The sequence below is a fragment of the Staurois parvus genome, unplaced genomic scaffold, assembly GCF_062004578.1.
Source record: "Staurois parvus isolate SC_StPar_1 unplaced genomic scaffold, SC_StPar_1.0 ptg000153l, whole genome shotgun sequence".
NCBI classification, from domain to species: Eukaryota; Metazoa; Chordata; class Amphibia; order Anura; family Ranidae; genus Staurois; species Staurois parvus.
The window spans coordinates 25,061,562-25,088,543 of record NW_028317949.1 but is presented as its reverse complement, the minus strand read 5'-3'; the positions used below and the strand labels follow the sequence as shown (position 1 = coordinate 25,088,543).

The 26,982-nt window shown below is 42.2% G+C and overlaps 1 protein-coding gene across 1 annotated transcript in view; it reads left to right on the top strand.

The window, feature by feature from the left end:
- Positions 1-3,275: 3,275 nt before the first annotated feature.
- BCL2 (BCL2 apoptosis regulator) overlaps positions 3,276-26,982 on the top strand; it is a 247,575-nt gene continuing 223,868 nt past the window's right edge. Inside the window, exons 1-2 of the mRNA XM_089674872.1 lie at positions 3,276-3,831; positions 4,121-5,149. Coding sequence (XP_089530998.1) covers positions 4,400-5,149 — 750 coding nt within the window. The 5' untranslated portion in view covers positions 3,276-3,831; positions 4,121-4,399. The remainder of the gene's footprint in view (positions 3,832-4,120; positions 5,150-26,982) is intronic.

The following is a 26,982-nucleotide window of genomic DNA, read 5'->3' as shown; positions in this document are numbered from 1 at the left end:
CAATATACTCTAACACTTCTTCTTCCATACCTCCATCTCTCTCCTTCCTAGCATACAAATTTGCATAAAACTCCCACACTGCCTCTCTCACCTCATTTCCATACACCTCATTACCATCTTCCTTCACCACACTCCTCATCTCGCCTTTCTCACTATACACTTTCTTAAAAAAGAACTTCGTACACTTCTCATCACATTCTCTTATCACAGCCTTAGCTTGCGATATAATATTTTTTCCCTTCTGCTCCATAAACCCATTCAACTTCTCTCTCGCCTCCTCAATCTCACATTTTACATCCTCTCCCAACATTCTCAGCTCATTTAAATACTCCAGCCTTTTCTGCCACATATCATACCCCACCCTCTCTTTTTTTGCTCTCTCACACCCTTTTTTTATAAAGAAAAACTTCGTTCTTACCTTCACCCATTCCCACCATTCAACCACATTCTCAAAATCCCTCATTCTCCTCTTCCATTTCTCAAACTGACCCACATATTCACTCCTTATAACCTCATCCTCCAACAAGCTTACATTCAACTTCCACACCCCTTTCCCATACAAACCTTCATCCGTTATACTCACGACACATTCGATCCTTCCATGATCCGTGAAAGGCTCCCTAGATATAGTAAAGGATTCCACATCCACCGATTTGGAAACAAAACAAAAGTCAATACGGGAGCATACTCTCCCACTATCCCCAAAGTATGTGAAACCCTTATCCCTCCCAACATCCCTCAAATTAAACATTCCAACCACCTCCCCCAATTCCTTCCCCGACATATCAACCCCCCCCCTCCCCCCACCCCCCTGTCTATCCTTCCCTTCCAAAATACAGTTACAATCCCCTATCAAAATAGTAGGTTCCCTCCCCCCTAAGAAAAAACCCAATTTTTTAAACAACTCTACCCTCTCGTGCCTATTAGTGCTAGCATATATCCCGCACACTTTCCATATTACACCCCCCCACTCCACATATACCACCACACACCTCCCCACCTCCACATGAATTATTTTCTTGACCTTAAATTTATTACCCTTAAAGAGCACTCCCACCCCCCTATTCCGTTCTTTACTCAGAGACCATACTGCCTCGCCGTACGGCCACTCAGAAGTCCTAGGTGCTTCTTGCAGGTTACAGTCCTGTAAGACAAAAAGGTCATTTTTTGATGCGGCTAATAGCCTCAGTACCGCAGCCCGCCTGTAGGCAGATTTTATACTCCTCACATTTAGTGAGCATATTTTTAGCCGCACCATCAGCTTTTAAACATGGTTAGGGGACGTGACTCCTTTCACTTATCAGGCCCTCTCCCTCGGGACCTTGTCCTCTTACTCGATCGGGTCGGCTCCTCTGGCTTGACACCTCTCATAGTTTCAGCCTTTTGGGCCCTTGTCATGGCCGGTTTCCGAAACCCAGTGACTTCCTGGAGATTCTCCACCTGGCCAGCGCTGGCAAAGGACTGCACGGACGCGTCGGATTCCTCGGCCTGCTCGCCACTCTCCGACTCCACACCGCTAGGGAATTCCTCGATGACTCCGGAGGGGGAAGGGGACTCAGGGGTCTTCCTCTTTAGACACATCGTCTGATCCATCTCCTCCACACTCTCCTCCACATGGCGTGTCGCCTCCTCCTCTCCCTCTGCTTGCAGGGTCTCAGGGACACATCCCACCTCGGGAAGGACAGCCCCCTCATCCCTGGTCGCTTCCTCAGGAGGATCTAGAGAGGTAACTTCCATGACAGGGGTACTCTCCCCGGGGACCACACCCCTTGCCACATCGGCATATGAGACCGGTGCCCGTGGCACTGCCACGGTCTCACTGCCACCGCCACTGCCATCGCCACCGGTGCTTTCCGCCCTTTTTTGTGCAACCTCTGGGCACTGCCTCGCCAAGTGCGTCCTACTGCCACATAAGTGACATTGCCGGCCCTCAGAGCATTCCGCCATTCGGTGTCCTGCCTGGTAGCAGTTCCTGCACACCTGACCCGTCTCACATGTCTCCTTTGTGTGCCCAAAGGAGAAGCATTGCCTACAGAATTCAGGCTGACCGGGGTACCAAAGGTAGCCTCGGTTACTACCAATCGAAAAAGCCTGCGGGGGGTGCCGCACCCCCCCAACCCCACCTTGGTCAGCCATAAATTGCACCCAGAACCTGCGATGACCGTTGAAGGTCCCAAAAATGTTGGTCTGATTTGTGCCCTGAGACACAAAATCACAATACCGTCCCAAAAACGCCCTGATTTCCTCATTCTTCACGAAAGGATTATACATATGAACCGTAAGTGGCACCCGCTGCTTACTCTCACCGCACCTAAAGGAGATGCCCTCCAGCAGCGGGTCCCCTTCCTTCTCCGCTTTCCGCATCAAAACTGTCTGCAGATCTTCCTTTTTCCAGAATGTTACATCAAACAAACCGGTTGCCGGGAAACACTGCATGCAAAATATGCTCTCCCGTGCCATACCAAACAGGTCCTCAATCACCTTCTTCTGCACATAATGCAGACCAACCTCCGCTCGTTTCTGCTCGGTCACTACCAGCCGCAAGGTATTCGGTGCATCCGGAGCACCAGCCGCCATACCTCCGGTCCGCCTGCCTCCAACCCACCACCAGCCACCCTAGGGAGACAGGCGGGGGCGATCGCAACCCGTTGCCTGGGGACTAAGCCTTAGGCCAATAGCAGCAAGGGGGGGCCCTCCGAAGAGAGACGCTCCCCCCAAGGCCGACCCTCGGGTACCCCAGGCACCTTCTGGCCAAGAAACAAGGAGCCGAAACTACACTTGATCTTAGCCAAAAGGCCGAGAAGCGATGATAAAATCTACTTTTTTTTTTTTTTTAAGTCCGCAAACAAAATCTACTCCTGAACGCAAGTTTGTTGCATTCAAAAAAAACAACTGTAAACGACAATGTGTACATGGACGCATAGGAAAACGTTAGGGAGAGTTCAGGGGCTGCTGAAAAAAATCGCAGAAAAGCTCCTAAACGTGAGTTTATCAGCTACAATGTACATGGAGCCTAACATGTACAATTGCAAAGACTGGTATTTCATTGTATTTCGTGCGCCTAACCCTAATGTCGTCATTTTTGAGTTTGCAGCTACTACTGTCAGATTATCTGAATGAACCTACAACAATTTGCATGTAGTATTTGAGGTAAACTGCAGTTTGGACTTTCGTCAATAGAGGGAGCTCTACTGCCATGCGCATTGCACTTGAAAGAGAAAGAAATCAATTTAGTCCGCCCAGCACACACACACATACACACACTCACACACTCACACACAGACTGACTGGCTGCTGTACGCATACACACAGGATAGAATAGTAAGCCGTGTCCCGCCTCCACACTGTACTGTAGGGAGGCAAGATGAAGGAAGGAAGCATAATAAAAAGAAACTGAATTACACTCAGACCTAAACATTCCCTGTGCTTGCTGAATGCCAGATGACTGCACTGCTCTTGCTGCAGCCTGTGCTGGATTCATTGAAAGGGATTTTTGTGCTGTTTTTTTCTCTTGTTGCCCTGGCTGTGCAGCATATGTGTGTGGCTTATGCAAGGCATTGAATTGGTGGGAGTGCACACACTGCTGCAAGAGCTTGGATCCGAGGAGGAAAAATTGCCTTTGGGTTCTTCAATCGACCGCAGGGTCACCTGGGTGGCCCCAGAAGCATTTGTTTTCCCCAGGGATGCTCATGTGACAACTGGCCACTTTTACTGATGCATCCAGGGGCCCCTGAAGATTTCAGCTCACGTAACCTCACAATCGGTGGAAGTTCTTTCATGGATTCAGATGATCAGGGAAGTCCAACAGCCGAACCGTATTTGGGGAAGCAAGTGAGTATATTACATAATTGATCATTTTTGTATGCATGCTCAAATATCTAGTTCAATCCGTATACACGCCACCTAGCCTGGGTAACCAAATGAGACATCGGATATATATGTGATTTTTTTTTTTTTCCCCCCCTGCGCACACACTATTCGCTTTTACTGCATTACTGCAGTTAATTAGTAAGTCGTGTTTTTTTCCCGATTCTGCAACTTGTATTTGCATTATTAAAGTTGGGCATGACACACCAGGAAAAGCCGCATGGGCGTAAAATGAATGTATTTTGTATTTCAGTGTGAAGAAGGGAACGTCCCTTGATTGATGATAATGAAAACACCTTTACGGGGGAATTTACTGTAAATTTACAGAACTCCACTGGAAGGAAGAGGAGGGGGGATGCAGAGGATGAAGAATGAAAAAGCATCAGAGTAACACCGCTCACGCAACTAAAGTGTAACAGTTGTGGACGCTGCTTTGAGATCTGGTTGGGGTGCGACCTTATTTTATTTTTCTATTACGATTTTGTTTTTTGGATCGCTAATTTTTTGCCAGCCATTCTTGGAAATTAAAAATATGGCTCATCCCAGGAGAGGAGGGTACGATCATCGGGAGATAGTGGTGAAATACATCCATTATAAGCTGTCGCAGAGGGGCTATGACTGGGAAGAAGGACGACACTTAACTGCTGAACTCTCAGAAGCTTCTGCTGCTGCTAACAATAATTCTGTTAACGATGAAGAGGTGTCTGCTACCCAAGGAGGTCCAACTGGACATCCACCTGCTTCAGATTTGCCTGCTGCTTCCTCTTCAGATAATGAAACTCCAAGTGATGCTCCAGTCTTAGACAATGCACCTGCTGCTCATAGAAGTACCACATCTGCTGCTTCCTCTGTCCCTTTACCTCGAGCAGAAGTGGATGTCTCCCAGAGGGACTGGAATGCCCCTCAAGATGCCAACCAACCGCTAGATGATAATAATGAGGATTATATCCCCTTACAACCCCTTCCCCCAGAATTATTTCAGACACTGAGCCGTGCTGGAGATGAGTTTTCCAGTATGTACCAGCAGGACTTCAGACATATATCAGGGCTTCTCCATCTTACCCCATCCACAGTTCGTCTTCGCTTTGCTGCTGTGGTGGAGGAGCTCTTTCATGATGGGATAAACTGGGGCCGTATTGTGGCTTTCTTTGAATTTGGAGGAGTTATGTGTGTGGAAAGTGTCAATCGAGAGATGTCTCCTCTGGTAGACTCCATTGTTGGATGGATGACTGACTACCTGAACAGACATTTGCAGAACTGGATCCAAGAGCAGGGAGGATGGGTATGTTATAGTTTTATACATTTCCTAGGTCTGCGTGTTGTTTGGTATCGCGGACAGGTCTTTGAGAGGAAATGTGAAATACTGAAATACAACTCATACTGGAAATTTGATTCTCGCTAAAATGGAATCTTGTCTCTTCTAGCTGATTTTGCTTTTCTTATCAAGCTTGATTAAAAGGTTCAAACTTCAAAATATGTACAAGACTAACCAAAAATGTCTTTAAATAGTGAAATCATTTAAAGAGGCGTGTCCTCGTAATGGACAAGTGATGAAGATATCAGTAAAGTTGAAGTTGAATTAACAAACTATAATAACTTCTAGGTCACTACATAGTAACCAAACTGAGTGTATCCAAAGCTGGGTTTGAATTAGTTCAGGATGTCGTGAGCAAATGTTTCAGAGACCACAAGTAAACTATGAGTATGTATTAAGGAAGGACCCTAAAAGCATAATTTTTCAAAAGGTGTAGGGTGCGGAGGTCAAGATATAACGTCTGATTTGTAAGTAGGTAAAATAATCAGTTATCAGATCTGCTTGTTTATCTGTGATGGTTTAAAAGGTTCTCATTTGAAGGGTTATGGAATCAAGAATATGTATGAACTGCAAAAATCCATTTTGTTCCTAAAGGGTTGTAAATGGTGAGGTGAGACTCTATGGAAAAGATGGATTATAGGGAATGTTGGTTAGGGGATATAATGGAGAAAAGAGTTTGTAGTGTTCACTACAATAGTTCCAGATAGTTCTGGTAAAATGTATTGTGGGGAGTATATGGTTTTTGGTCTTCAGGTGTTCGTATATAGCAGCAGAGATGAGTAGGCAAGGACAACAGTTGTTTTGCTTCTATTTGTTACGATGATAATATTTTATCAAATCTAGTACTCCAAGACCACCCTGAGATTTTCTGGTTTGTATGACTGACCTAGAAGTTTTATGCAGTCTGTAGTCCCAGATGAATTTATTGATATCTTTCTGCAGAGTTTTGACATAGGAATTGATATTGGCAGGGTCTCAAATAAATATAGAATTTTGGGTAAAGCTGTCATGGCTTCACTGGCAATATATCCAAAAAAATAGATCTCATGTTTGCTCCACTTCCTCAAAAGCTTTCTAATTTCAGAAAATCATGGATGAATTTAGCGGCATAGAGAGATGGGTAAGTCTCATTTCCAGATATTTTAGAGCAGTGGGCTCCAAACTGCTGCCCGAGGGCCAGATGCGGCCCTTTGCTTTATTTTATCTGGCCCGTGGGGCATAGTTCCTGCCACTGACACCAACAATGGGGCACTATTCCTCTCACTGACATCAATGATGGGGCACTATTCCTCCCACTCATACCAATGATGGGGCACTATTCCTCCCACTCATACCAATGATGGGGCACTATTCCTCCCACTGATACCAATGATGGGGCACTATTCCTCCCACTGATACCAATGATGGGGCACTATTCCTCCCACTGATACCAATGATGGGACACTATTCCTCCCAATGACACCAATGATGGGGCACTATTCTTCCCGCTGACACCAATGATGGGACACTATTCCTCCCGCTGACACCAATGATGGGGCACTATGCCTACCGTTGACATCAATGATGGGGCACTATTCTTTCAGCTGACACCAATGATGGGGCACTTCCTCCAGCTGACACCAATGATGGGGCACTATTCCTCCAGCTGACACCAATGATGGGGCACTATTCCTCCCGCTGACACCAATGATGGGGCACTATTCTTCCCGCTGACACCAATGATGGGGCACTATTCCTCCCGCGGATACCAATGATGGGGCACTATTCCTCCCGCTGACACCAGTCATGGGGCATTTTTTACTGCCACTGACACCAGGACTTTTTCTACTCCCGCTGGCCACAGTCTGGTCCCCCTAAAGTATGAAGGACAGTAAACTGGCCCTTTGTTTAGAAAGTTTGGAGACACCTGTCTTAGAGCATGGAGGCACCATATGTATGTATTCCTGAGTTGACCTAATTTGAGCTTCAAGGATAAATATGAGAATGCCTTTGTCTCCAATATTGGTCCACAGCTTTTTAGAATGTTATGTAGATTAAGTAGTGAACTGTTTAAGTAGGTCAGGGCAGGAGTATACTGTTTGTATTCATGGGATTTCATTTTCACCCCTGTACTGGATGTCATCTGCAGTCCTAATAGCCTCCTCCAGGAGTTTTATACACAGCACAAAAAGCAAAGAGGATATTAGGTAACCCTGGTGGTTGTCATTGCTTATGGGTAAAGTCTTTAAGGCTGTTTGAGATAGCTTTACCTGGGATGCTTGATTAGGTTGGAAATGGATCTTTTGTTTATAGTTCACCCAGTGGGCTGAATACAAAAAAAAACAGATTACTCCATCCACACAAATTGAGGTGGATAGAGGAATCCTCCCCGCTAAGACATTGTATTCTGACACTGGGAATCTTTGTTGTCAGAATATACTAATCAGCAGCTAAATTTGCTGTTTTAGAAATATTTCCCATCAAGCTCATCGAGCAGGAATGGCCACACATGAATGAAAAGCTGGCTGGTCCCTGGTGAACGGCTAAATTTTTATTCGTCTATGGCCAGCTTTGGGGAAAAAAGGGAATGCAATGCTGAAAGAATAGGGCCTGTAAAACCCAGCTTAGCCTGATGAAGGCTTTTTGTATACCTAGATTTAGGAATGTAGTCTGGTTATTAGACTTACTTACTAAATCTAATATGGTTATAGTTTTCCTAGTGTTTTCTCTGGCTTGTCGTGTGTATACAAATTCTAGTTGTCATTTTTTATGAGGGCACTAGGTTGGTAGTTGGTAGACAGAGTGAGATCCTTGCCTGGTCTAGAACGTACAGTGATGTAAGAGTGCAAACTTTATATCTGATCCAGACTGAAGCACAAAAGTCTAATTAATAAGGCGGGCTATAAGATCCTGGCGAATTGTGCAGGGGGAGGTGTTTATTAACATCTATGACTTATTCAGGTGTAATAACTTTGTTTAATTCAATTGTGTCTTCCAGTGAAAGTTTTTTTTAAGAGGTATGTCAGATATAAACAGTTGAAAAGCCAGCTATGCAGGTAGGGTACGTTACGTTGGGTGAGGCAGCTATATAGGTTTTTGTAGTAGGAGTCAAACATTTTGTGGTATTTCCATAGGGTCGTAGGTGGGGGTAACATCAGGTCTTAAAGCGGAAGTAAACTCGGCATCGGTAACTGTAAAGCTTGTGATGTCAACTTGGCAGAGGGAAGAGTGGATTCCACATTGAAGGTTTCCAGTACTGCTGCACCGGCTGCTCATGTGCTTTTTTTTGTACTGGGAAATGGGACTTTCCATGTAGTATAAAGTTTATTTGATGAGTTTATTTCTGATTTAAAGAGTTGCTAAGGAGTGGTGAGGGATGTAGTAGCCCATAGTTTGTTAGCTAACATTGTATGCGCTTTGTTGAAGTATTCATAGTATTTCCTTTAAGATCAAGTTTTTAAAGACCAAGAGTTTTAAGTTGGTTCTCTAGTCCTACGACTTTCCTGAGTTTACCAATTGTAGTGAGTTGTGCTTCAGATTCATGCAGTTTTCTAAGCAATGTGTCTTTCGCTATCTTATGTTTTAAGAAAGGAAGTGGAGGAAATACAATGTCTCTTACTAAATGCTTTTGTGATAGCCAACCGAAACATTATTAAGTCTAAAAAATTTTAAAGCAGCCACTGACTGCTTGCATAAGTGGATGTTTCAGTAAATATTAATTTTGTGTCCAGTGGTATTGTCTATTCCTAACCCCGAACAATGATAGGTCTAATAAAACTGGTGTCTGGTCTGACAGTGTTACAGGTTTTATGACTGCAGTCCAGACAGGGTTAACCATGGGGGATAAAGCTAAAAAATAATTTAATCTTGAGTACATTTTGTGGACAAATCCATAGAAAGTGTATTGCCTTTTGTTAGGATGTGCAAGTCTTCAGACATCAATCGGTGAATAAGAGAAAATCACCTTTCTGAACTCTTTGTAGATTTGGACCTGGTGTTTGGAAGGATTGGTAGGATGTTGTTCTATCACTATAAGGGATAGGCACAACAATAAAATCACTTCCAATAACTTTAGGAGGTTGTCCAGTAGCCTCATTTCTAACCTAGTAGTGAGTACTGTAATTTTGGTATGTAAAAATGTATTAGATATTTTAAAGTATAACATTCTATTTTACAGGCCTGTAAACAAATGATAGTTATACTTTTGTAATTGACTTAATCCTCTATTTCACACAACCTGATTCGCAACCTATGCTATACAGTACAAATTTCAACTTTTTGTCAGAAGCCAAGCCCTCATCTTCTCAAACTGCTGCTTGTGGTCATTGACATTTGCCTACTGCCCAGCAGATATGTGCTATGCTGCTGCCATAGGAAGTGAAAAAGGTGTCTTTGACATGTGGGCTTTGATTGACAGCGACATAGGAAGTGAAAAGGTGTCTTTGACATGCGGGCTTTGATTGACAGCGACATAGGAAATGAAAAGGTGTCTTTGACATGTGGGCTTTGATTGACAGCGACATAGGAAGTGAAAAGGTGTCTTTGACATGCGGGCTTTGATTGACAGCGACATAGGAAATGAAAAGGTGTCTTTGACGTGGGCTTTGATTGACAGCGACATAGGAAATGAAAAGGTGTCTTTGACGTGGGCTTTGATTGACAGCGACATAGGAAGTGAAAAGGTGTCTTTGACATGTGGGCTTTGATTGACAGCGACATAGGAAGTGAAAAGGTGTCTTTGACATGTGGGCTTTGATTGACAGCGACATAGGAAGTGAAAAGGTGTCTTTGACATGCGGGCTTTGATTGACAGCGACATAGGAAGTGAAAAGCTGTCTTTGACATGTGGGCTTTGATTGACAGCGACATAGGAAGTGAAAAGGTGTCTTTGATATGTGGGCTTTGATTGACATCTTGGCATCACCTATTTGCTGCACAAATAACACAATCATGGTGCGCACTGGGAAAAAACTGGCTCTGGAGGGGCAGACTGGAACAGAGTTTTTGTTTTTGGATTAGGCATTGATGAGTTGTTTATAAAAAGGGCCGGTGCTACCACTAGACAAACTTGGCAGCCACGTAGGGTGCAGCCACGGCCACTGGTTTCCCTGTCCTCTACTATGGCCAGATCTAGAGGGGTGCTGCGATGGGCTACACCCCGCAGATTTCAGTTGTGCACCCTCTCCAGGTTGGTCTTTCCATGGACTTTATGCCTGGCCTCTGGGTGCCTTCCCCCATCCCCTCACTCACGGCTGAGACAAGGGGAGAGCAGTCTAGAGCAGTGAGGCATACAAAGGAGAAAGGACAGGAGAGCGCCAGTAGGTGCGGGCTGTGCTCTCCTCTCCTGTCAGTGAAGCGATCCCCCATAAAGCAGGTGACATAGGATTACTCTTATATCGGTATGTTCAGTGTTTGATTCATTCCCTGACTCCCTGCTGCCGAGAGATGAGCGATCATTGGAGGAGATGCTGGGGGGGGGGGGGGTAATCAAACTGTGTACAGACCGTCCCAAGAGCCATCTTGTGTCATGTGCTGTACGGAGGGTCGCTCCACTGACAGGTATGAGAGCATAGCACATCCCGCACCTCTAACGGGTTTCCCGTCTGTAAGTTGGGAGAAGGGAGGCTTACAGGCCAGGGGAATTGTAAACAATGAAAGGAGGAAGGGAAGGGTAATGGGGAGGGGGGATTTGTGCTAGGAGACGGAATGGGTGGGATATGTGCTAGGAATAGGAGGGAGATTTGGGGGAAATTTGTCCTAGGTGGGAGGACTGAATGAAGAGGATTGGTGCTGGGAGGGGGGATTGGGGGGATTTGTGCTAGGAGGGAGGATGGGGGGGGATTTGTGTTAGCAGGGAGGATTGGTGGGGAATTTGTACTAGAGGGGTGATTGGGGGGGAATTTGTGCTAGGAGGGGTGATTGGGGGGGGGATTTGTGCTAGGAGAGGGGGATTGAAGTGGATTTTGGTTACGAGGGGGAGATTGAGAGGGATTGTGCATGGAGGGGGGGATTTTTGCTAAGAGGGGGTATTTGGGTGGGGAGGAAGGATTTGTGTTGGGAAAGGTAATTTGGAGAGGGTTGTACTATGAGGAGGGATTTAGGGGGATTTGTGCTAGGAGGTGGGATTGGGGGGATTCAGGCTAGGAGGGGATTTGAGGGAGATGATTTGTGCTAGGGTGGAACATTTGAGGGGAAAGAGGATGTATGCTAGGAGGGGTGAAGTAAAACTACAGGTGAAGTTTTTTGTTTTGTTTCTTTTTTTTGGGGGGGGGGGGGTTCAAGTAGCTGGTCTTGTCTAGTGCGCAAACTAGTCTAGCACCTGCCCCGTTTATATGTGTCTATTTGGTAGCAATTTCTGTAAACATGGGAAATGTAAAGGCTGCATTAAATTACAAACTGTTACTTTGCAAAGTGAAGTTTCTGAAAAAGTTTCTAATTACGTTGGCTTCCCAACGTGGCTTTTCTCTTATCAGTTGCAATGTATTGATTGTGAGTTGGCTAGATTCTTTTTGGGCTTTTCATATCAATTTGACATCTGAAATAACTGTCTGGTCTCAATATCTGAAATTTCATTATTGTAAATTGAAGATGTTGACATTCTTTGATTATTAGCAGTTTATTTCTTCTAGGGTATGTCTGGTTCTTCCCAGTAATTTCTCAGCTATTCTGTTTGAAGTGTAATACAGCTCTTCTTAATGCCTTTGTTGCTTTGGATTACATAACAAAGATGAGCGTAGTACTTTGAAGATTTGACATCAATCTGTCACTCTGTAAAGAGCATTCAGCCAGAATGGGTTATCCACTAAGATGGAGATCTAGCTAGTAGCTGGATATCACATACTGTCTGCAATATGTATTCTGTGTAGAAGTGTTCCAGTGTTCTATAACTTGTGAGGTACATTTATTGCATATACCGATACTCAAAAGTTCTTCTCTACCATCTGCATGTCTACAAATAGTAGCCCTACAATGTGCTCTATTGTATAATGGACAGCACAGTGGCTAAACGGTTAGCACTTTCTCCTGCCGGTACTAGGGTCATTGGTTCGACTCCCAATGACGGCACCACCTGCCTGGAGTTTGCATGTTCTCCCTGTGCGTGCGTGGGTTTCCTCCAGGTACTCCGGTTTCCTCCCACACTTCAAAGACATGCTGGTAGGTTAATTGGATCCTGTCTATATTGGTCATAGTATGTGTATGTATGAATGTGAGTTAGGGACCTTAGATTGTACGCCGCTTGAGGGTTAGAGACTGATGTGAATGTACAAAATATGTAATGTGCAGCGTAAATTGACAGCGCTGTATAGGTACCTGTAATAAATAATTGAGATATAATGCATAATATCAATTGAATACAGCATGCGGTCTTGCACATCCTCAGAGCCATTGTATCGGCTAAAAATTTAAAGCTGAACTCTAGGCACAAGACACAAGTTAGTGCAGCTCTGTAATCATTAAATGTATTTAAGTGCAAACAATAAAAGTGGCTGAATCTGACAAAGTATCAGACATTTGCAGTCCCTGTACAACAGGGCTTTGAATGTGAGAGAAATAGGCAGCAAAAACCACCATCAGTGGTTCATATAGTGAACTCGGTGTAGAACTATTCACCCTGAGGTCATCACAGAAGACAAGGGGGCACTCTTTACGTCTGGAGGAATAGAAATTTAATCTTGAAACACGGAAAGGTTTCTTCACAGTGAGAGCTGTGAAAATGTGGAATAGACTCCCTCAAGAGTTGGTTCTGGCCAGGTCAGTGGATTGCTTCAAAAAAGGCCTAGATTGTTTCTTACATACACAGAATATAACTGGATACTAACATTTATAGGTAAAGTTGATCCAGGGAATATCCGGTTGCCTCTCGGGGGATCAGGAAGGAATTTATTTCCCCTGCAGGAGCAAATTGGATCATGCTTTGCTGGGTTTTTTTTTTTGCCTTCCTCTGGATCAACTGTAGGTATAGGATTATAACTTTTTTTAATGGTTGAACTGGATGGACTTTTTTGTATTTTTTCAGCCAGACTAACTATGTAAAAAAAAAAGCCATTCAGTTTGTGTGCTGATAGGTAGCATGCTAATAGGAGGAGAAGGCAGAGTGGCAAGGATAAGCTCATCACTGTGCTGCTCTTCCTTTTGCTGTCTAGAAAGCCTGGGGTGGGTCAGTAAAAGCCTGGGCTCAAAGAGAGTGGGTTGAATGATGCTGGCCATCAGACTGAAGACCTCAAATGGCAGAAAAGAAGCAGTGCTGGGGTAGGGAGGCAGCTCTGGACTGAAGGTAAATATTGCAGGAGAAGCTGCTTTTTTATTTTCTTTTATTTGGCTTCTGATTTTTTTCGGATTCTTTTTAGGTGGAGTTCTGCTTTAAAGCAAAAAATGTGCTGAGAGAACTCTGACAATACTACTTACAAAGCGCCAGTCTAAACAGTGCTGAATTCTACAGCATATTAATCCCACTGATAAGTGCTGTGAGGTTCCCCCATTTCAACAGGTTGAGAGAACAGAAAGCCCACACACCAACTGTTGTATCGATGGAAGTTTATTACGTGTTGTGGTAACACATAGTGCAAAACCTGATGGAGGAGATTTAGGACCGTGTTGTGTTGTAATGCTGATTGTCGCCGCTTTTATACTTTAAGTCACTGACCTGTACAGTAAGTAATGTTGGAGTAAGGTCAGAGCTTCTTATCTGCGTACTCCATTCACCTATGATAGGTAAAATTCTACACATGCTTTAAACATTTAAGCAACTTACTTTCTTGTCTTTTGAACATATTGGAGCAAATAGTAGTCATTTAAAAACATTTACTACTATTAAATATTATATTTATGCCCTGTTTGTGTCTTTTTTTTTTTTTTTTTTGCTTTAGTATAGTATGTTTATTGTGTTCATGAAGCTAGAGACAGTTGAGTGAAACAGAGGCTTTTGAAAGCTGGGCGCCCTTCATACCTATCAGCAGCTTTCGGTAGTATTAAAGTAACAAGAGCAATGCTAGGCAATGAGTGAAAGCAATCAGTGAGCTATTTATGCTATCCAGTAAACACTGCAATTGTGCTAAATTTAGAAAGTTTGTTCAGTTTTCCATAATGTGAGTCCTGTGTAATCCTCTGCAGCCTGATTCCAAAGAGCACCTTGTATGGTCATTAGGAAGGCAGTTGGAGTGTACTTCCTGGAGCCCGTGCTGTGCAACTTCCACTCTCACTGCCTCCTGCATCACTAATCACATTTAGACTTTTACGGCAGGTTTGACTGTTATGTGAGTGTGAGAAACTTATTACTTTTGACATTTTTTACTTAAGTTTTTTTCAGTAGAAGAGACAGCAAGGATCCTGCAGTGGGTGTTCCAGCATCACCAGCAGGCGTGTTCCAGTGTTACAGATATAAAAAACGTATTGGGAAGACTGGTGAAGTGCCTGAAGTGCTAAGCAGGTAGACTTTGTTCCCCTTATAAGTCAAAGTCAAAAGACCACCAGCACTCAAATCTTCATGCTCTGCAGAGTCTCACGGTAACTGTCGCTAGTTGAGGTGCAGCCCTCTGAAGACAGGGAAATCTTATCACTGACAAGAAAAACTACAGCAGGGTGTACTCTCCTCGTGCATTGAATCAGTCCTAGGTAGCGGGAGTCCTGTAGAACAGGTTACCAGTTGTCAATCTCATGCGTTTCGGAAGTTGTCCCCCTTCCTCAGAGCCAAGGAAGGGAGTGTGTCTCCTGAAACGTGTCAGCTTTTACAACTGGTAACCTGTTCTACAGGACCCCCACTACCTAGGACTGATTCACTTGGCTACATGTCTGTTTTCATGGTCCTTTTGTCAGTATGCACGTGTCACTTTTTTTTTTTTTTTTTAAATAAAGCATTTGATACCACGGTAATGCACGAGCAGAGTGAGCCCTATTGTGTGTTTTTTCTTGTTTTTCCCATATGTATTTACAAATACAGAGTGAAGTGACTGAGCTCAGGTGATACGCAGAGATGAAACAAATCCTCCTACGCAAGTTGTACCTGTTTATCTGCAGTCTTCTCTTTTCTACATCTGTTTAAAGTACAGCATTTTTAAAAGCTTTTCTGAACTTTCAGAAAACAGGACTGAGTGCTGAAATTACACACTGCAGAGCTCAGTGAGGATAGCTCCAAGAGTTGATTGGAGGGAAGGGTCACCCTCCTTCACACAGCACACAGAAACAGAGCTGATGCTGTCAACTAGAAGCTGTGTGCTGGAGGTCCCTCCCCTCTCAGCTTCTTCCTCTTACTGTCAGGAAAACTTGTCAGAAGTGATTTATGCTGACAGCAGAGGAATGAAGCAGTGGACAGAAATGACACTCAGGTTTATTTACTAAATATGGAGAGTGCAATATCAGGCTCGCATCTGTATAGAAACTCATCAGCTTCCAGGTTTTTTTGCCAAAGCTTAATTGAACAAGCTGAGGTTAGAAGCTGATTGGCTGCCATGCACAGCTGCATCAGAGTGGGAGGGCACCAGATTTAGTAATCTACCCCTCTGTGCTCTTATTTGAGATAAGTACACACTATAGAGGGATATGCTTTGTTCATATTTCATGTCTGAGGTTTACAACCACTTTAAATTCAAATGTAACTGAAATGTTATTATTAAAACAAACATTATTTGTAGTTAGGTCAACTTACGTAAACAGGCAGGTTTTAGAAATGGAAGATTTGGTAATAAAAATGTAACTGCTGTGAAAAGTAGGTTTCATTGTACTCTGGTTCTAGGTCACATAAAGTTGCAGTGGCCTGGCACTCTGGTTCCCACATCAATCAAAGAGAATTAATATTGTGTTGTAAACTCCTGAAATGAAAAGTTAACAAAGCATATTCTTCTATAGTGTACTTGCCTCTATTCAAAGCACCAAGTGTGATTTCTGTCTGCTCTGTCATTCCTCTTCTATCTGAATGAGTCCTTTCTAAGAGAATATGTTGACACCAATCAATCCCAGGAGACGACCCCACCCTCTTCCAGCAGACAGCAGATGATTGACAGCCTCAGCTCTGCATGTTTCCCTATGAGACTGTGTAGAGGTGGTGTGGCCTTTCCCTCCACTCAGGTCTCAGATTGTCTCAATATTGTGCAGTGTGTGACATCAGATCCCCCGCCCCCTGCCTTCTGAAGCTCAGAAATGCTGTATAAAACATGTGCTTTATGAGGCTGTACAGGATTGAGGGTTCGCAGATAAACAGGTACAACTAATGTAGGATTTGTTTAATCTCTGTGTATCACAGTGCAAAGCTACTGCAGGTCACGTGATCTAAAATGCCAATTTCAGGTCACATAACCCAGAAACGCAATGCTAAGGGACCTGCCTTTTACAGCTGAAAGGTAGGCTTCTGTAGTTTCCTGTTTTTTGCCCTGTCTTCCTTATGCCTTCCTGGTTGATCAAAGTGGACATAATTTAAGAGTTGAAATCTGCTTTAACCTGGAAATCCCTTTTATGTCTTTTTATAGATTCCCAAAACAGAACATACATTTATTCATTGTTCGCTACCTAGGTTTTCTAGAGAATAAAATATCTCTTCTTTGTCTTTAGATATAGTGCATCAACAAAAGAGCTCATTGATTTTTGCGTTCCTTTAAGTGAACAGCTTGCCTCAAGCGAGATAATGCAGGCAGTTTTCTGATTTGCTTCCTCATCTTTCCAATAACATGCACTATGACAAGTCTGAAATTATGTTATTTTCCTATTACACTCAGTTCAGTTGGAAATTAATAGGGACAAACTGTGCTGAAATGAATCTTATTAACTAGTCAATGCTCTAATCAGAAATACTTTCCTAGAAATGTAATTGCTATTAAAGATCAGAATTAGTACCGCCAGTTTTCGTATTTTGAGACTCGTGTGTCTCTTTTTTTCAAACATATCTAGAGGATAAATACAAAGAAATTAAATAGTAATTAAATAGTAATTTAATAGTAATTAACTCCAAATTGTAAGTACACTGACAGGTCATGACGCAAGGATTTTACAGTTATTTGTTAATTGCAATCAGTAAAAAAAAAAAAAGTCAAAATAATCAGAGAGATCCAGATTACAGATCAGAGATTATGTTTTAGGCAAAAATACTGACTTTGCATGTAATTTTGGGTTTTCTCACAACCCCCACTGCCTCTTGAGTCTCTCTATAGGTTGTAAAGGTACACAATCAGCTTAAAGCTGAATTCCAGGTAGTGCATTTTTTGCATAGTTACATTGGTGCAGTCTGGAGCAATGCAAGTACACACATTCCATAGCTGGCCTATCCTTGTAGTAGCTGCTACTATTAAAGTGATTTTTGATGCCTTTTGCTTCCACTGCTTAATTGGCTGCCCTGCTATGTAGTAAACACAGGGTGTCCCTTGGTTGGCAAGGGCACCATCCAAAAAACACCTTGCATTTTTCTCAATAAATGCAAGTCATCCTCTGAACAACATGGAGAGGTGAGGCAGTGAGCTGATGATCCCCACCTCATCCTATCAGAGAATGCTTTGAATTCATTTAGAAAAATGTAAGGTGGTCTCTGAATGGTGTCCTTCCAGAGTGAGTGACTCCCTATAATCACTATGCAGCAGAGAAACTGCACAGCACAGGACACGGAAGACAGCAAGCTTCACTGTAGTAGCAACGGCTACTACAGTGATTCTCTGATTCCGCAGGGATCAACCAGGTCTGGCATATGTATACTTATATTGGTCCAAGCTGGAGCCATTTACTATGCAAAAAATCCATACCTGGCATTAAGCATTAGAAGACTAATGTAGAGGCTTAGATAGTGAGATAGGGTGAAGTCAGTCTGGGTGTCAGGGATGCGGGTGTGACCAGAGGTGTGTGTACTGACACAGGGAAACGCAGGCTTCATATATGGTATAAATAAGACAATTTATTAAGACTAACAATACAAATATAAACGCAGTGCACCAAACCCCAAGCTAACACAAATACATACAACAAGGTGAAACAAACCCAAACCTAAACTGATATAGATACACAGGTACATACACATAAAGAGCACAATGTAGTCAGACAGGCCGGGTCGATAACTATCGGGCAGGTAGGTACAGGAGGAGGTGGCGGAGAGAATGGTCAGGGTCACAAGCCAGGGATCAAACAGGAGAAGTCAGCAGAGGTCAGGATCAGGCAGGGTCGGCAACAAGTCAGGCAGAAACAGGAACAGGAACGCAGGTTACAAGATACAGGGGCCCATGGAAAAACACACACCAAGGCCCAGACTGCAGGTCTGGCCATCCCTTAAATACACCACCTGCAATCAGCCCCAGGTGATGGCTAATTGCCAAAGTGAACCTCTGGTTGTTGAGAGCACCCGCTGGCCAGCCCTGGTACTGCAGCCCACAAGGCAGGTGAGTCCCACCACTATTGGCAAGTCCATTCCTGACACTGGGGTATACGGAAAAATCAAGATTTACATATTAATTCAGTTACCAATATTACTGAATCTAATGATTATTTTTAAGTGCATTTGCTTGTGCGAATACATTTTTTCATCATATGCTTAGTTTGAATTGCCTGGGATTGTGATAGGTTTACTTGGGTGAAATTATAAAAATGTGACCTGTTAAAGGCTGTGAGGACTAGGTTTAAGAAAGACCTGCCAGCATGGGTTTTGGTTCCTTGGAAATTCTTGTCATTTTCAGTTTGTGACCTGGTTTTTCACACTCATAGTATTGTTATATGCGTTTGGTGTGTCCGCTTTATTTTTTCTTTGTATAACTTCCATAACCACCCATAGGGATAGTTAACTGTAACAACATTTTCCTCTAAATATTTTGCATTTCCAGATAGATTATCCTAGTTATGATATGACCCATGAAATATGATTTGATAAGACCAGGGATGTCAACCCAATTTGTTTTTTGTTATAATATTATTAATAATATTACATGCTAACTCTAACCATTGCATTGTTCAGACAGGTTGGCATCTTTCAGCTCATTGTGTGACATAAAAAAGCACACTTTCGGGGGCTGATGTCACATACAAGTAAATGGTGAATCCTACACCTGATTAGAAAGTAGTATTGTCATTAGTCAATACTCTTGTAATTTTAGTTTTTTACTGAATTTTCTTTTTATCACAGACTTTGGTAACTAGAAGAGTGAACCAAAGTACTAAAATTAAGGTATAGATTACCTACTATATAGCAGAAGTCATATATAACACCCATCCATGCAATCATATATTTATTAAAATAATAAAATGCAATCTCAAAGGCGTCTAGGGGTAAGTAACTAAATTAGATATAAATCAGTCTGTTGGTCAGTCTACTGCAGTGGTCTCCAATCTACGGCCCGGGGGTCGGATACGGCCATTTGCTTGCTTTTATCTGGTCCTTAGGCCATTATTCCCCCTACTATCAGCAACGGTGGAGCATAGTTCCTACCCCTGACACCTACAATAGGGCACTATTCCTCTCACTAGCACCATCAATTGGGCACTATTCCTTCCATTGACACCATTGATTGGGCACTATTTCTCCCATTTAACCAACAATGAGACACTACTCCTCCCACGGACACCAACGATGAGGCAGTACTCCTCCCACTGACACCAACGATGGGGCACTAGTCCTCCCACTGACACCAACGATGGGGCACTAGTCCTCCCACTGACACCAACGATGGGGCACTAGTCCTCCCACTGACACCAACGATGGGGCACTAGTCCTCCCACTGACACCAACGATGGGGCACTAGTCCTCCCACTGACACCAACGATGGGGCACTAGTCCTCCCACTGACACCAACGATGGGGCACTAGTCCTCCCACTGACACCAACGATGGGGCACTAGTCCTCCCACTGACACCAACGATGGGGCACTAGTCCTCCCACTGACACCAACGATGGGGCACTAGTCCTCCCACTGACACCAACGATGGGGCACTAGTCCTCCCACTGACACCAACGATGGGGCTACTCCTTCCACTGACACCAACGATGGGACACTACTCCTCCCAGTGACATCAACGATGGGCACACTGTTTACTCCCATTGACACCAAGACATTTTCTACTTCAGCTGGCCACAGTCTGGCCCTTCTAAAGTTTGAAGGCCAATAAACTGGCCCTTTGTTTAGAAAGTTTGGAGACCCCTGGTCTACTGCAATGATCTATCCAGCAGCACTTTAATTGAGTTTGTAGTCGTTTTTAGAGGGTTAACTCTTCATTGGTTGTGAAAGACATGGGTGTGGGGTCTGGTAGGGTTGTCTGGATTACAAAACTGGCTGAACATTAATGCAAACTCATATTTGAACTGCGGTGGAGGACGGGAACTGTCATAGAAAAAAGTAATGACAGTCCATTGGCATATGCACTGAAGTGTGGAGGGTGACTGCTTTAATCTTCTATGACATTTTTACCTCCCCAATGTAGCTCTGAAAGTTTTCAATTTGCAGCTGATCCTGGAAGGAAAAGAGTTTTATAAAAGTATCATTTTTAAGCCTCAGGTATGGAATCATTACATTTATTGCTGTAGAAGAAGTGTTGTGGAGCACCAAATCTAAAGTAAACATATTATTTAGGATGGATTCCCATTTATGCGCTTGCATTACAGCACATTTTTGAAGTGCTTCATAATTCTTTGACATGCTTTGCTTTTCCTATTGAATTGATCACATTGATGGATAAAAAGACAGACATGAACTTTTTCTGGCAAATACATTTTAACATGCTGCATATATGAAAACTAGAATGCTTTGAAAACAACTTCCCACATTCTTAACCACTTCCAGACCGGACACTTTCACCCCCTTCCTGTCCAGGGCAATTTTCAGCTTTCAGCGCTATCACACTTTGAATGACAATTGCGCGGTCATGCAATACTGTACCCATATGAACTTTTTCCAATTTTTTTGAGACAGATAAAGCTTTATTTTGGTGGTATTTTTTCACCGCTGGGATTTTTATTTTTTTTACTATGTAAATTAAAATGTCCAAAAATTTTGAAAAAAAGTGTTTTTTTTTTTTTTTTATAAAATTTTGCAAATAAATAATATTTCATCATAAATCTTGGCCAAAATTTATTCTGTTATTTTTTTAGTGAAAAAAAAAATCCAAATTAGTTTATAACCAAAAATTAAAATTTTTAAACATTTTTTTTACAGTTTTATTTTATTTTTTTTATATTATTATTTTTTATTTTTATTTTTTTTTTACATATTGTCACCCTAGCAGTACAGTGTCACCATGGTGACACTGTACTACTTGTGGGGGGTGATGAGGATTTTTTTTTTTACACTGATTGCTTTTACACCCATATAGGATGTAAAAGCAATCATTTCTCTTTCTCTCTGTCTGCATTCTTGCAGTCATCGAGAAGTACTGAGTGAGCTGTGATTGGTCACAGCTTGTCACATGGTACAAGGCTGTTGTGAATAGCCTTGTACCATGTGACCTCTGTGATCATTCACAGATTTCACACGTAGTAAGCAATGATGTCAGAAGTGACATCTTGCTTACTACTTTGCATGTGATCACTGATTCACCAATCAGTGATCACATGATCGGGACCTCGTACAGAGGTCCCGTCCGACGATCGGTGTTTCACTGTGCCTGGAGGACACAGCGGGCACCGGATCGCGGTGGTGCGCACACCTAGAAAAGGCGGGTGCCGTTTAGGAACGGAAACCCGCCCCTGGACTGCCACCGCCCTGCCGTTTATAAACAGCAGGCGGACGGCAAGAGGTTAAAAAAGACCCACCACCTATTGAACTCCAAAGTCCTTCGCTACTTACATTAGGCATTATGTCTCCTCCATCATTCATATTCCAATCAACAGACTATTACACATATGCACAGTGGAAATGTTTGATTCTTTTTGGATGCATTCATTCATTCAAGAATTTTGTTTCGTCATATTCATTTTGTTGAACCAATTTGTTTTCGAGATTAGTTTTGTATCTTCAGCATTCGTTTCGTATATTTTTTGGTTTGGGTGAATATGAAAAAATGTTGCAGTTTTTTCAAAAGATTGCTATATATTAGTTTTTGGTTTCAATATTTCTAGTGAATTCGTTATTTATATATCAAAACTATTCAATATTTTCGGATGCAATGGGATACATAATACAAAATTTGGCTGCCCTGAATTTTTCAAACCTAAGATTCGTATTAGACTGTGGAAATGAACTGACTGACAATTACAAATTCAATTTAAATCACTTTTACATGAATCTGAATTGTTAAGCAACTTCAAAAACTGAATTAATTTCCCCATGGGCCCGAACTACTATCACACCATTTGACGACATTCGAAATAAACAAATGCGTTTGTTAATTTTGTTATTTTTTTCAGATTCATTGATATTTGTTACTATGTCCATTCGTATACATCCGAATCTGAAACTAACAGAATAAGAACTAGTTGTGCACTCAACCGGAACAGGGAATTTGTAAATACTCAAGAATAATAAATCGCATGAAAACTTCTTTATTACAGACAAAATTAAAAGTATAAAACAAACACAACCACTTATACTTTTAATTTTGTCTGTAATAAAGACGTTTTCATGCACCACTGATCACCTTCTCCTTTGTTTGATTAATTATTCCTGAGTACTTACAAAGTCCCTATTCCGCTTGAGTCCACAACTGGTTCTTTTTCTGTTAGTTTCTTATTGGCTTGGTGCCTAGGGATCCCGGAATACGTATTTTCGTTTGATCGCATATATTTTAGGTACCTTGTGGCCTCTTTTTGGAAGTATTGCAATACATCTGAATCTCCGAAAATCATATTTTTGTCCTAAAATTGATTTGTTGAGAAATGCACATGTCTACAGACTATCCCTTAAATTGTTTGATTCGCAGTGCACAGAAATCCCACATTCTCTAGGATTTATTTCCTTTCTCTGTTTTATATTAATCTCCCAATTCACCCCTACAGCTGCACACCATGTAGTTCTACACAGAAATAGAGAGTGGACCTGGGAATCAACCTTGGGCATGTTAAATAGGCTCAAATATAGACAGTGGGTAAATCTTGTTCCCCCAACGCATCAGCTGTGAAACCTATTACAAAGTACTTCTGTGGTTGTTAATGGTGCCAGTTGCTTCACTCGTGTAGTCCCTGTCCACTCCCCTAAATGCTTCTATAGCTCAGCTTTTCAGAACCAGGCACATTTTACCACATATGGTGGACCTGTTCAGTGGCTTGGAGTTATGGTCACAAGTTTATCGACTTATACACCACCACTTCCCAAAACATCTAGGTGAGGCATTCCTTAATTAGAAACCAGAGGGCATTTCTAAGCACCAATTTGCACTGATGACTCCTATCCTGATGGTAGTGGAAGAAATCATCACTAAGGCTGGTTGTCTGGGGCCCACCACAACTTAGTTAAAACTAAACTATGTCTAAATTTAAATAAAAAAAATAAAAAAGGAAGGTTTTCATATATTTTGCCTGCAAATTTGACCTTCTTGTTGAACTTTATACCCTTTATGCTCTTATACCCTTACCAATATCGGTACTTCTCTTTTTCCCCCTTTTGCCCCACCTTACCAACTCTTTTCTACTCTCACCCTATCAACCCCACCCCCGGACTGCTTTCTTTTTCTCTTTTCCCACCGACATCGTAAAACGCCTATATGTTCCAAATACTGTGGGGTAGATTTACTAAAACTGGTGCACACAGAATCTGGTGCTGCTGTACATAGTAACCAATCGGCTTCTATGTTTTATTGTCAAAGCCTAATTGAGCAAGTAGAAGTTAGAAGCTGATTGGTTACAATGCACAACTGCACCAGATTCTGTGTTTCATATGGACAAAGACCTTTTTAGGGTGCATTTGCATGAGCAGCACTTACACAAGCTCTAAAAGCCCGCTGAACCTCCAAAAGATAACATACAAGCGATTATTAAGACCTAGCACTCACAAAAACAAAACTTTCTATTGTCCGTTCCCATGCCCTGACGATAACCACTCCTTTGATTTTGTTGTCCAGCGGTTTTGAAATATACGTTATGGTTTAAATTATTGATATTTATATTGTGAAATATTTTACGTTGCAAACTGACTATTGTGAACTCCGATCAGGGGTAAATCCATGACAGCTTGGGCTCAGAGAAAGTGAGTTGAATGACACTGGCTGTTATTCAGCGCAGAAACCTAGCGACACCTAGTGGAAGAAAGAAATTACTGCAGGGGCGAACTTTTGTTTGAAGATGTTACTGTCCTGGGGAAGGAATTTTTTTTCTTAAACTATATTTTTCCTTTGAATCACCTGGGAGTCAAGAATTTTTCTAATATACGTAGATGCCCATTTTTACATACATACATTGTACCTTGAACTGAGTGTTCTATAAATTGGGATAATGTACTTACTTTAAAAATCAATCACACATTTAAAATCTAGCCTGGCATTAACAAATGATATACAGGAGTTGGGACATGAAAAACTTTAGTGATTACCAGCTTTAGTCATTTTCCTGGCATCCTCCAGCTGTGACAGGTGGCATTGGTCAGTGTTGTTTTCTTTCCCCTTAGGCCAAACCGTCAAACACCTTCATTAACTAATCTGTCATCTAAAGAATGATGTGACTACATTTCTTTTTAGTGTATCCCTAGATACAGTGCTTTTCACAGTGTTTTATTGCCTCTGTTACTTAGCATCGCCCCTGGAGTGTTTATCAGTATCATACATCATTTTAACATGCTGGTGGGCACACTTTGTGCTTTCTCATACATATTCGCATGAAAAGTTGATAGCAGCTTAGCTGAAATGATCAGGATCAGGAAGTATGAGATTTAGAAGATGTTATCAAAATGATCTGTATGTATTCTGCTATGGCAATATTAACTGGCAAAGATAGTCAAAACACTGTGATTGCCCATATTAATATAGACAAAATAGGATTGTGAAATATTTTTGTGGTATCAGCAGCTTGTTGGTTCTGAATAACACAAAGTTTTTTGTAAAAAATGCATATGGCTTTCTATCACATTAAAAAAAAAGTTCTTTTTATTGAGTTTTTTTTGTAAGAAAGGTACAAACGGTGCACCAATAAGGTGCTAAAATGTATAAAAAGATAAAGGCATCAAAAAACAAAAAGCAAAAAATAACATGAAAAACCATTTTCTTATGTTGAATAATTAGAATGAATGTTCACACAATTTATTATGCAAAGATTCTTAAATACTTTAGTAAATTGGCCACATTGTTTTCATGTGAATGTGTAATTTAACCCACATCATTCAAAACTATCAATACATGCTGTTTTACATGCTGCCCATGGTCGCTATGAGATTTGTTTTTTTGTATTCTGCAAAAAACCTGGTTGATCCTGATGTTCACCATCACTAACCCCCCCCATGTCCATGTCCACACTGCAGCTGGGGATTCTGCAGAGCAGCTGTTGGCAGCTAGTGCACATGCTCAGTTTTCAGTGTGTTTCTGTGCTGAGCATTTCCTCCTTGATCACATTTGAGTAGCCAGTGTAACTATAGAGTCACACATTTGGGCATGTAGACTCTGGTAAATAACAACCCACTCCCTCTCTCCTTCTCCATGGTCAGAAAACAGCTAAACACAATGGAGGTTGCACATTACATCTTGATTGATGGAGGCATCTCCTCCCTCTTATTCTAAGCACATACACACAATAGATACAGGCTGGAGGGGAGTGACACAACCTGAGATCGACATAAATCCACTCACACCATGTTATTGTCAAAAATAATAAAGATTTGATTTAAAATATTTGTATGATAATTTAAAGCAATTTATTGATATTTATTTTTACTCTGTATTCCAAAGGCTGTTTTTTTTTCAGCATGCGCACAGTAGTAGAGGACTAGAAGTTCCTCCTGCCACTGTTTCCCTACAGACAGGTTGGAAAAAAGAACTGGGTCACATGATGGCTGTATATTGATTAGGAAAAAAGGTACTTAGATTTTTATTAAAAACTGTGTGTTTGGTATCACCGGGGTTTTTTTCTCAGAGAAAAGGTGCAGGAACTCGTCCCGCTCCCCTAGGTCATGCCTGTCTCTGCCCCCGACCCACCTCTAGAACCTCCCATTTTCCCCACCCATACACACCTCCTAGCACTGCCTCCTTTAGAAAACCTGGAAAAAGTATAATTTGGGGGGCTATACAAGTAATTTATATGGATTTTTTAAATAAAAAGCAGTGTAATAATATGTACAAAACAATAGAATTATCCAGCACTTATCAAAGTAAGTTCAGAGGCACTTCCAGATGATTTCAAAAGCCCCGTATCCAGCAAAGAGACAGCCCCATATCTTGCAAAAGACAGGCCCATATATCCAGCAAGAGACATCCCCATATCTTGCAAAAGACAGGCCCATATATCCAGCAAGAGACATCCCCATATCTTGCAAAAGACAGGCCCATATATCCAGCAAGAGACATCCCCATATCTTGCAAAAGACAGGCCCATATATCCAGCAAGAGACATCCCCATATCTTGCAAAAGACAGGCCCATATATCCAGCAAGAGACATCCCCATATCTTGCAAAAGACAGGCCCATATATCCAGCAAGAGACATCCCCATATCTTGCAAAAGACAGGCCCATATATCCAGCAAGAGACATCCCCATATTCTGCAAAAGACAGCCTAATATCCAGCAGAGAGACCGCCCATATCCTGCATAAGACAGCCAGGCAGCCTCCATATCTAAGCAGCATTACCTGATAGCCCACATCCAGTAACACTTATAATAAATAAATTAACAAAACAGAAATGTCTCCACAGGAAAGTGAGCACACAGGGCAGGCTAGCAGATCGCCATGCAGCTCTTCCCCACAGCTGCAACTGCTGCCAAAAACGAGCATTCCGTCTGGTCTACAAGGAGAGGC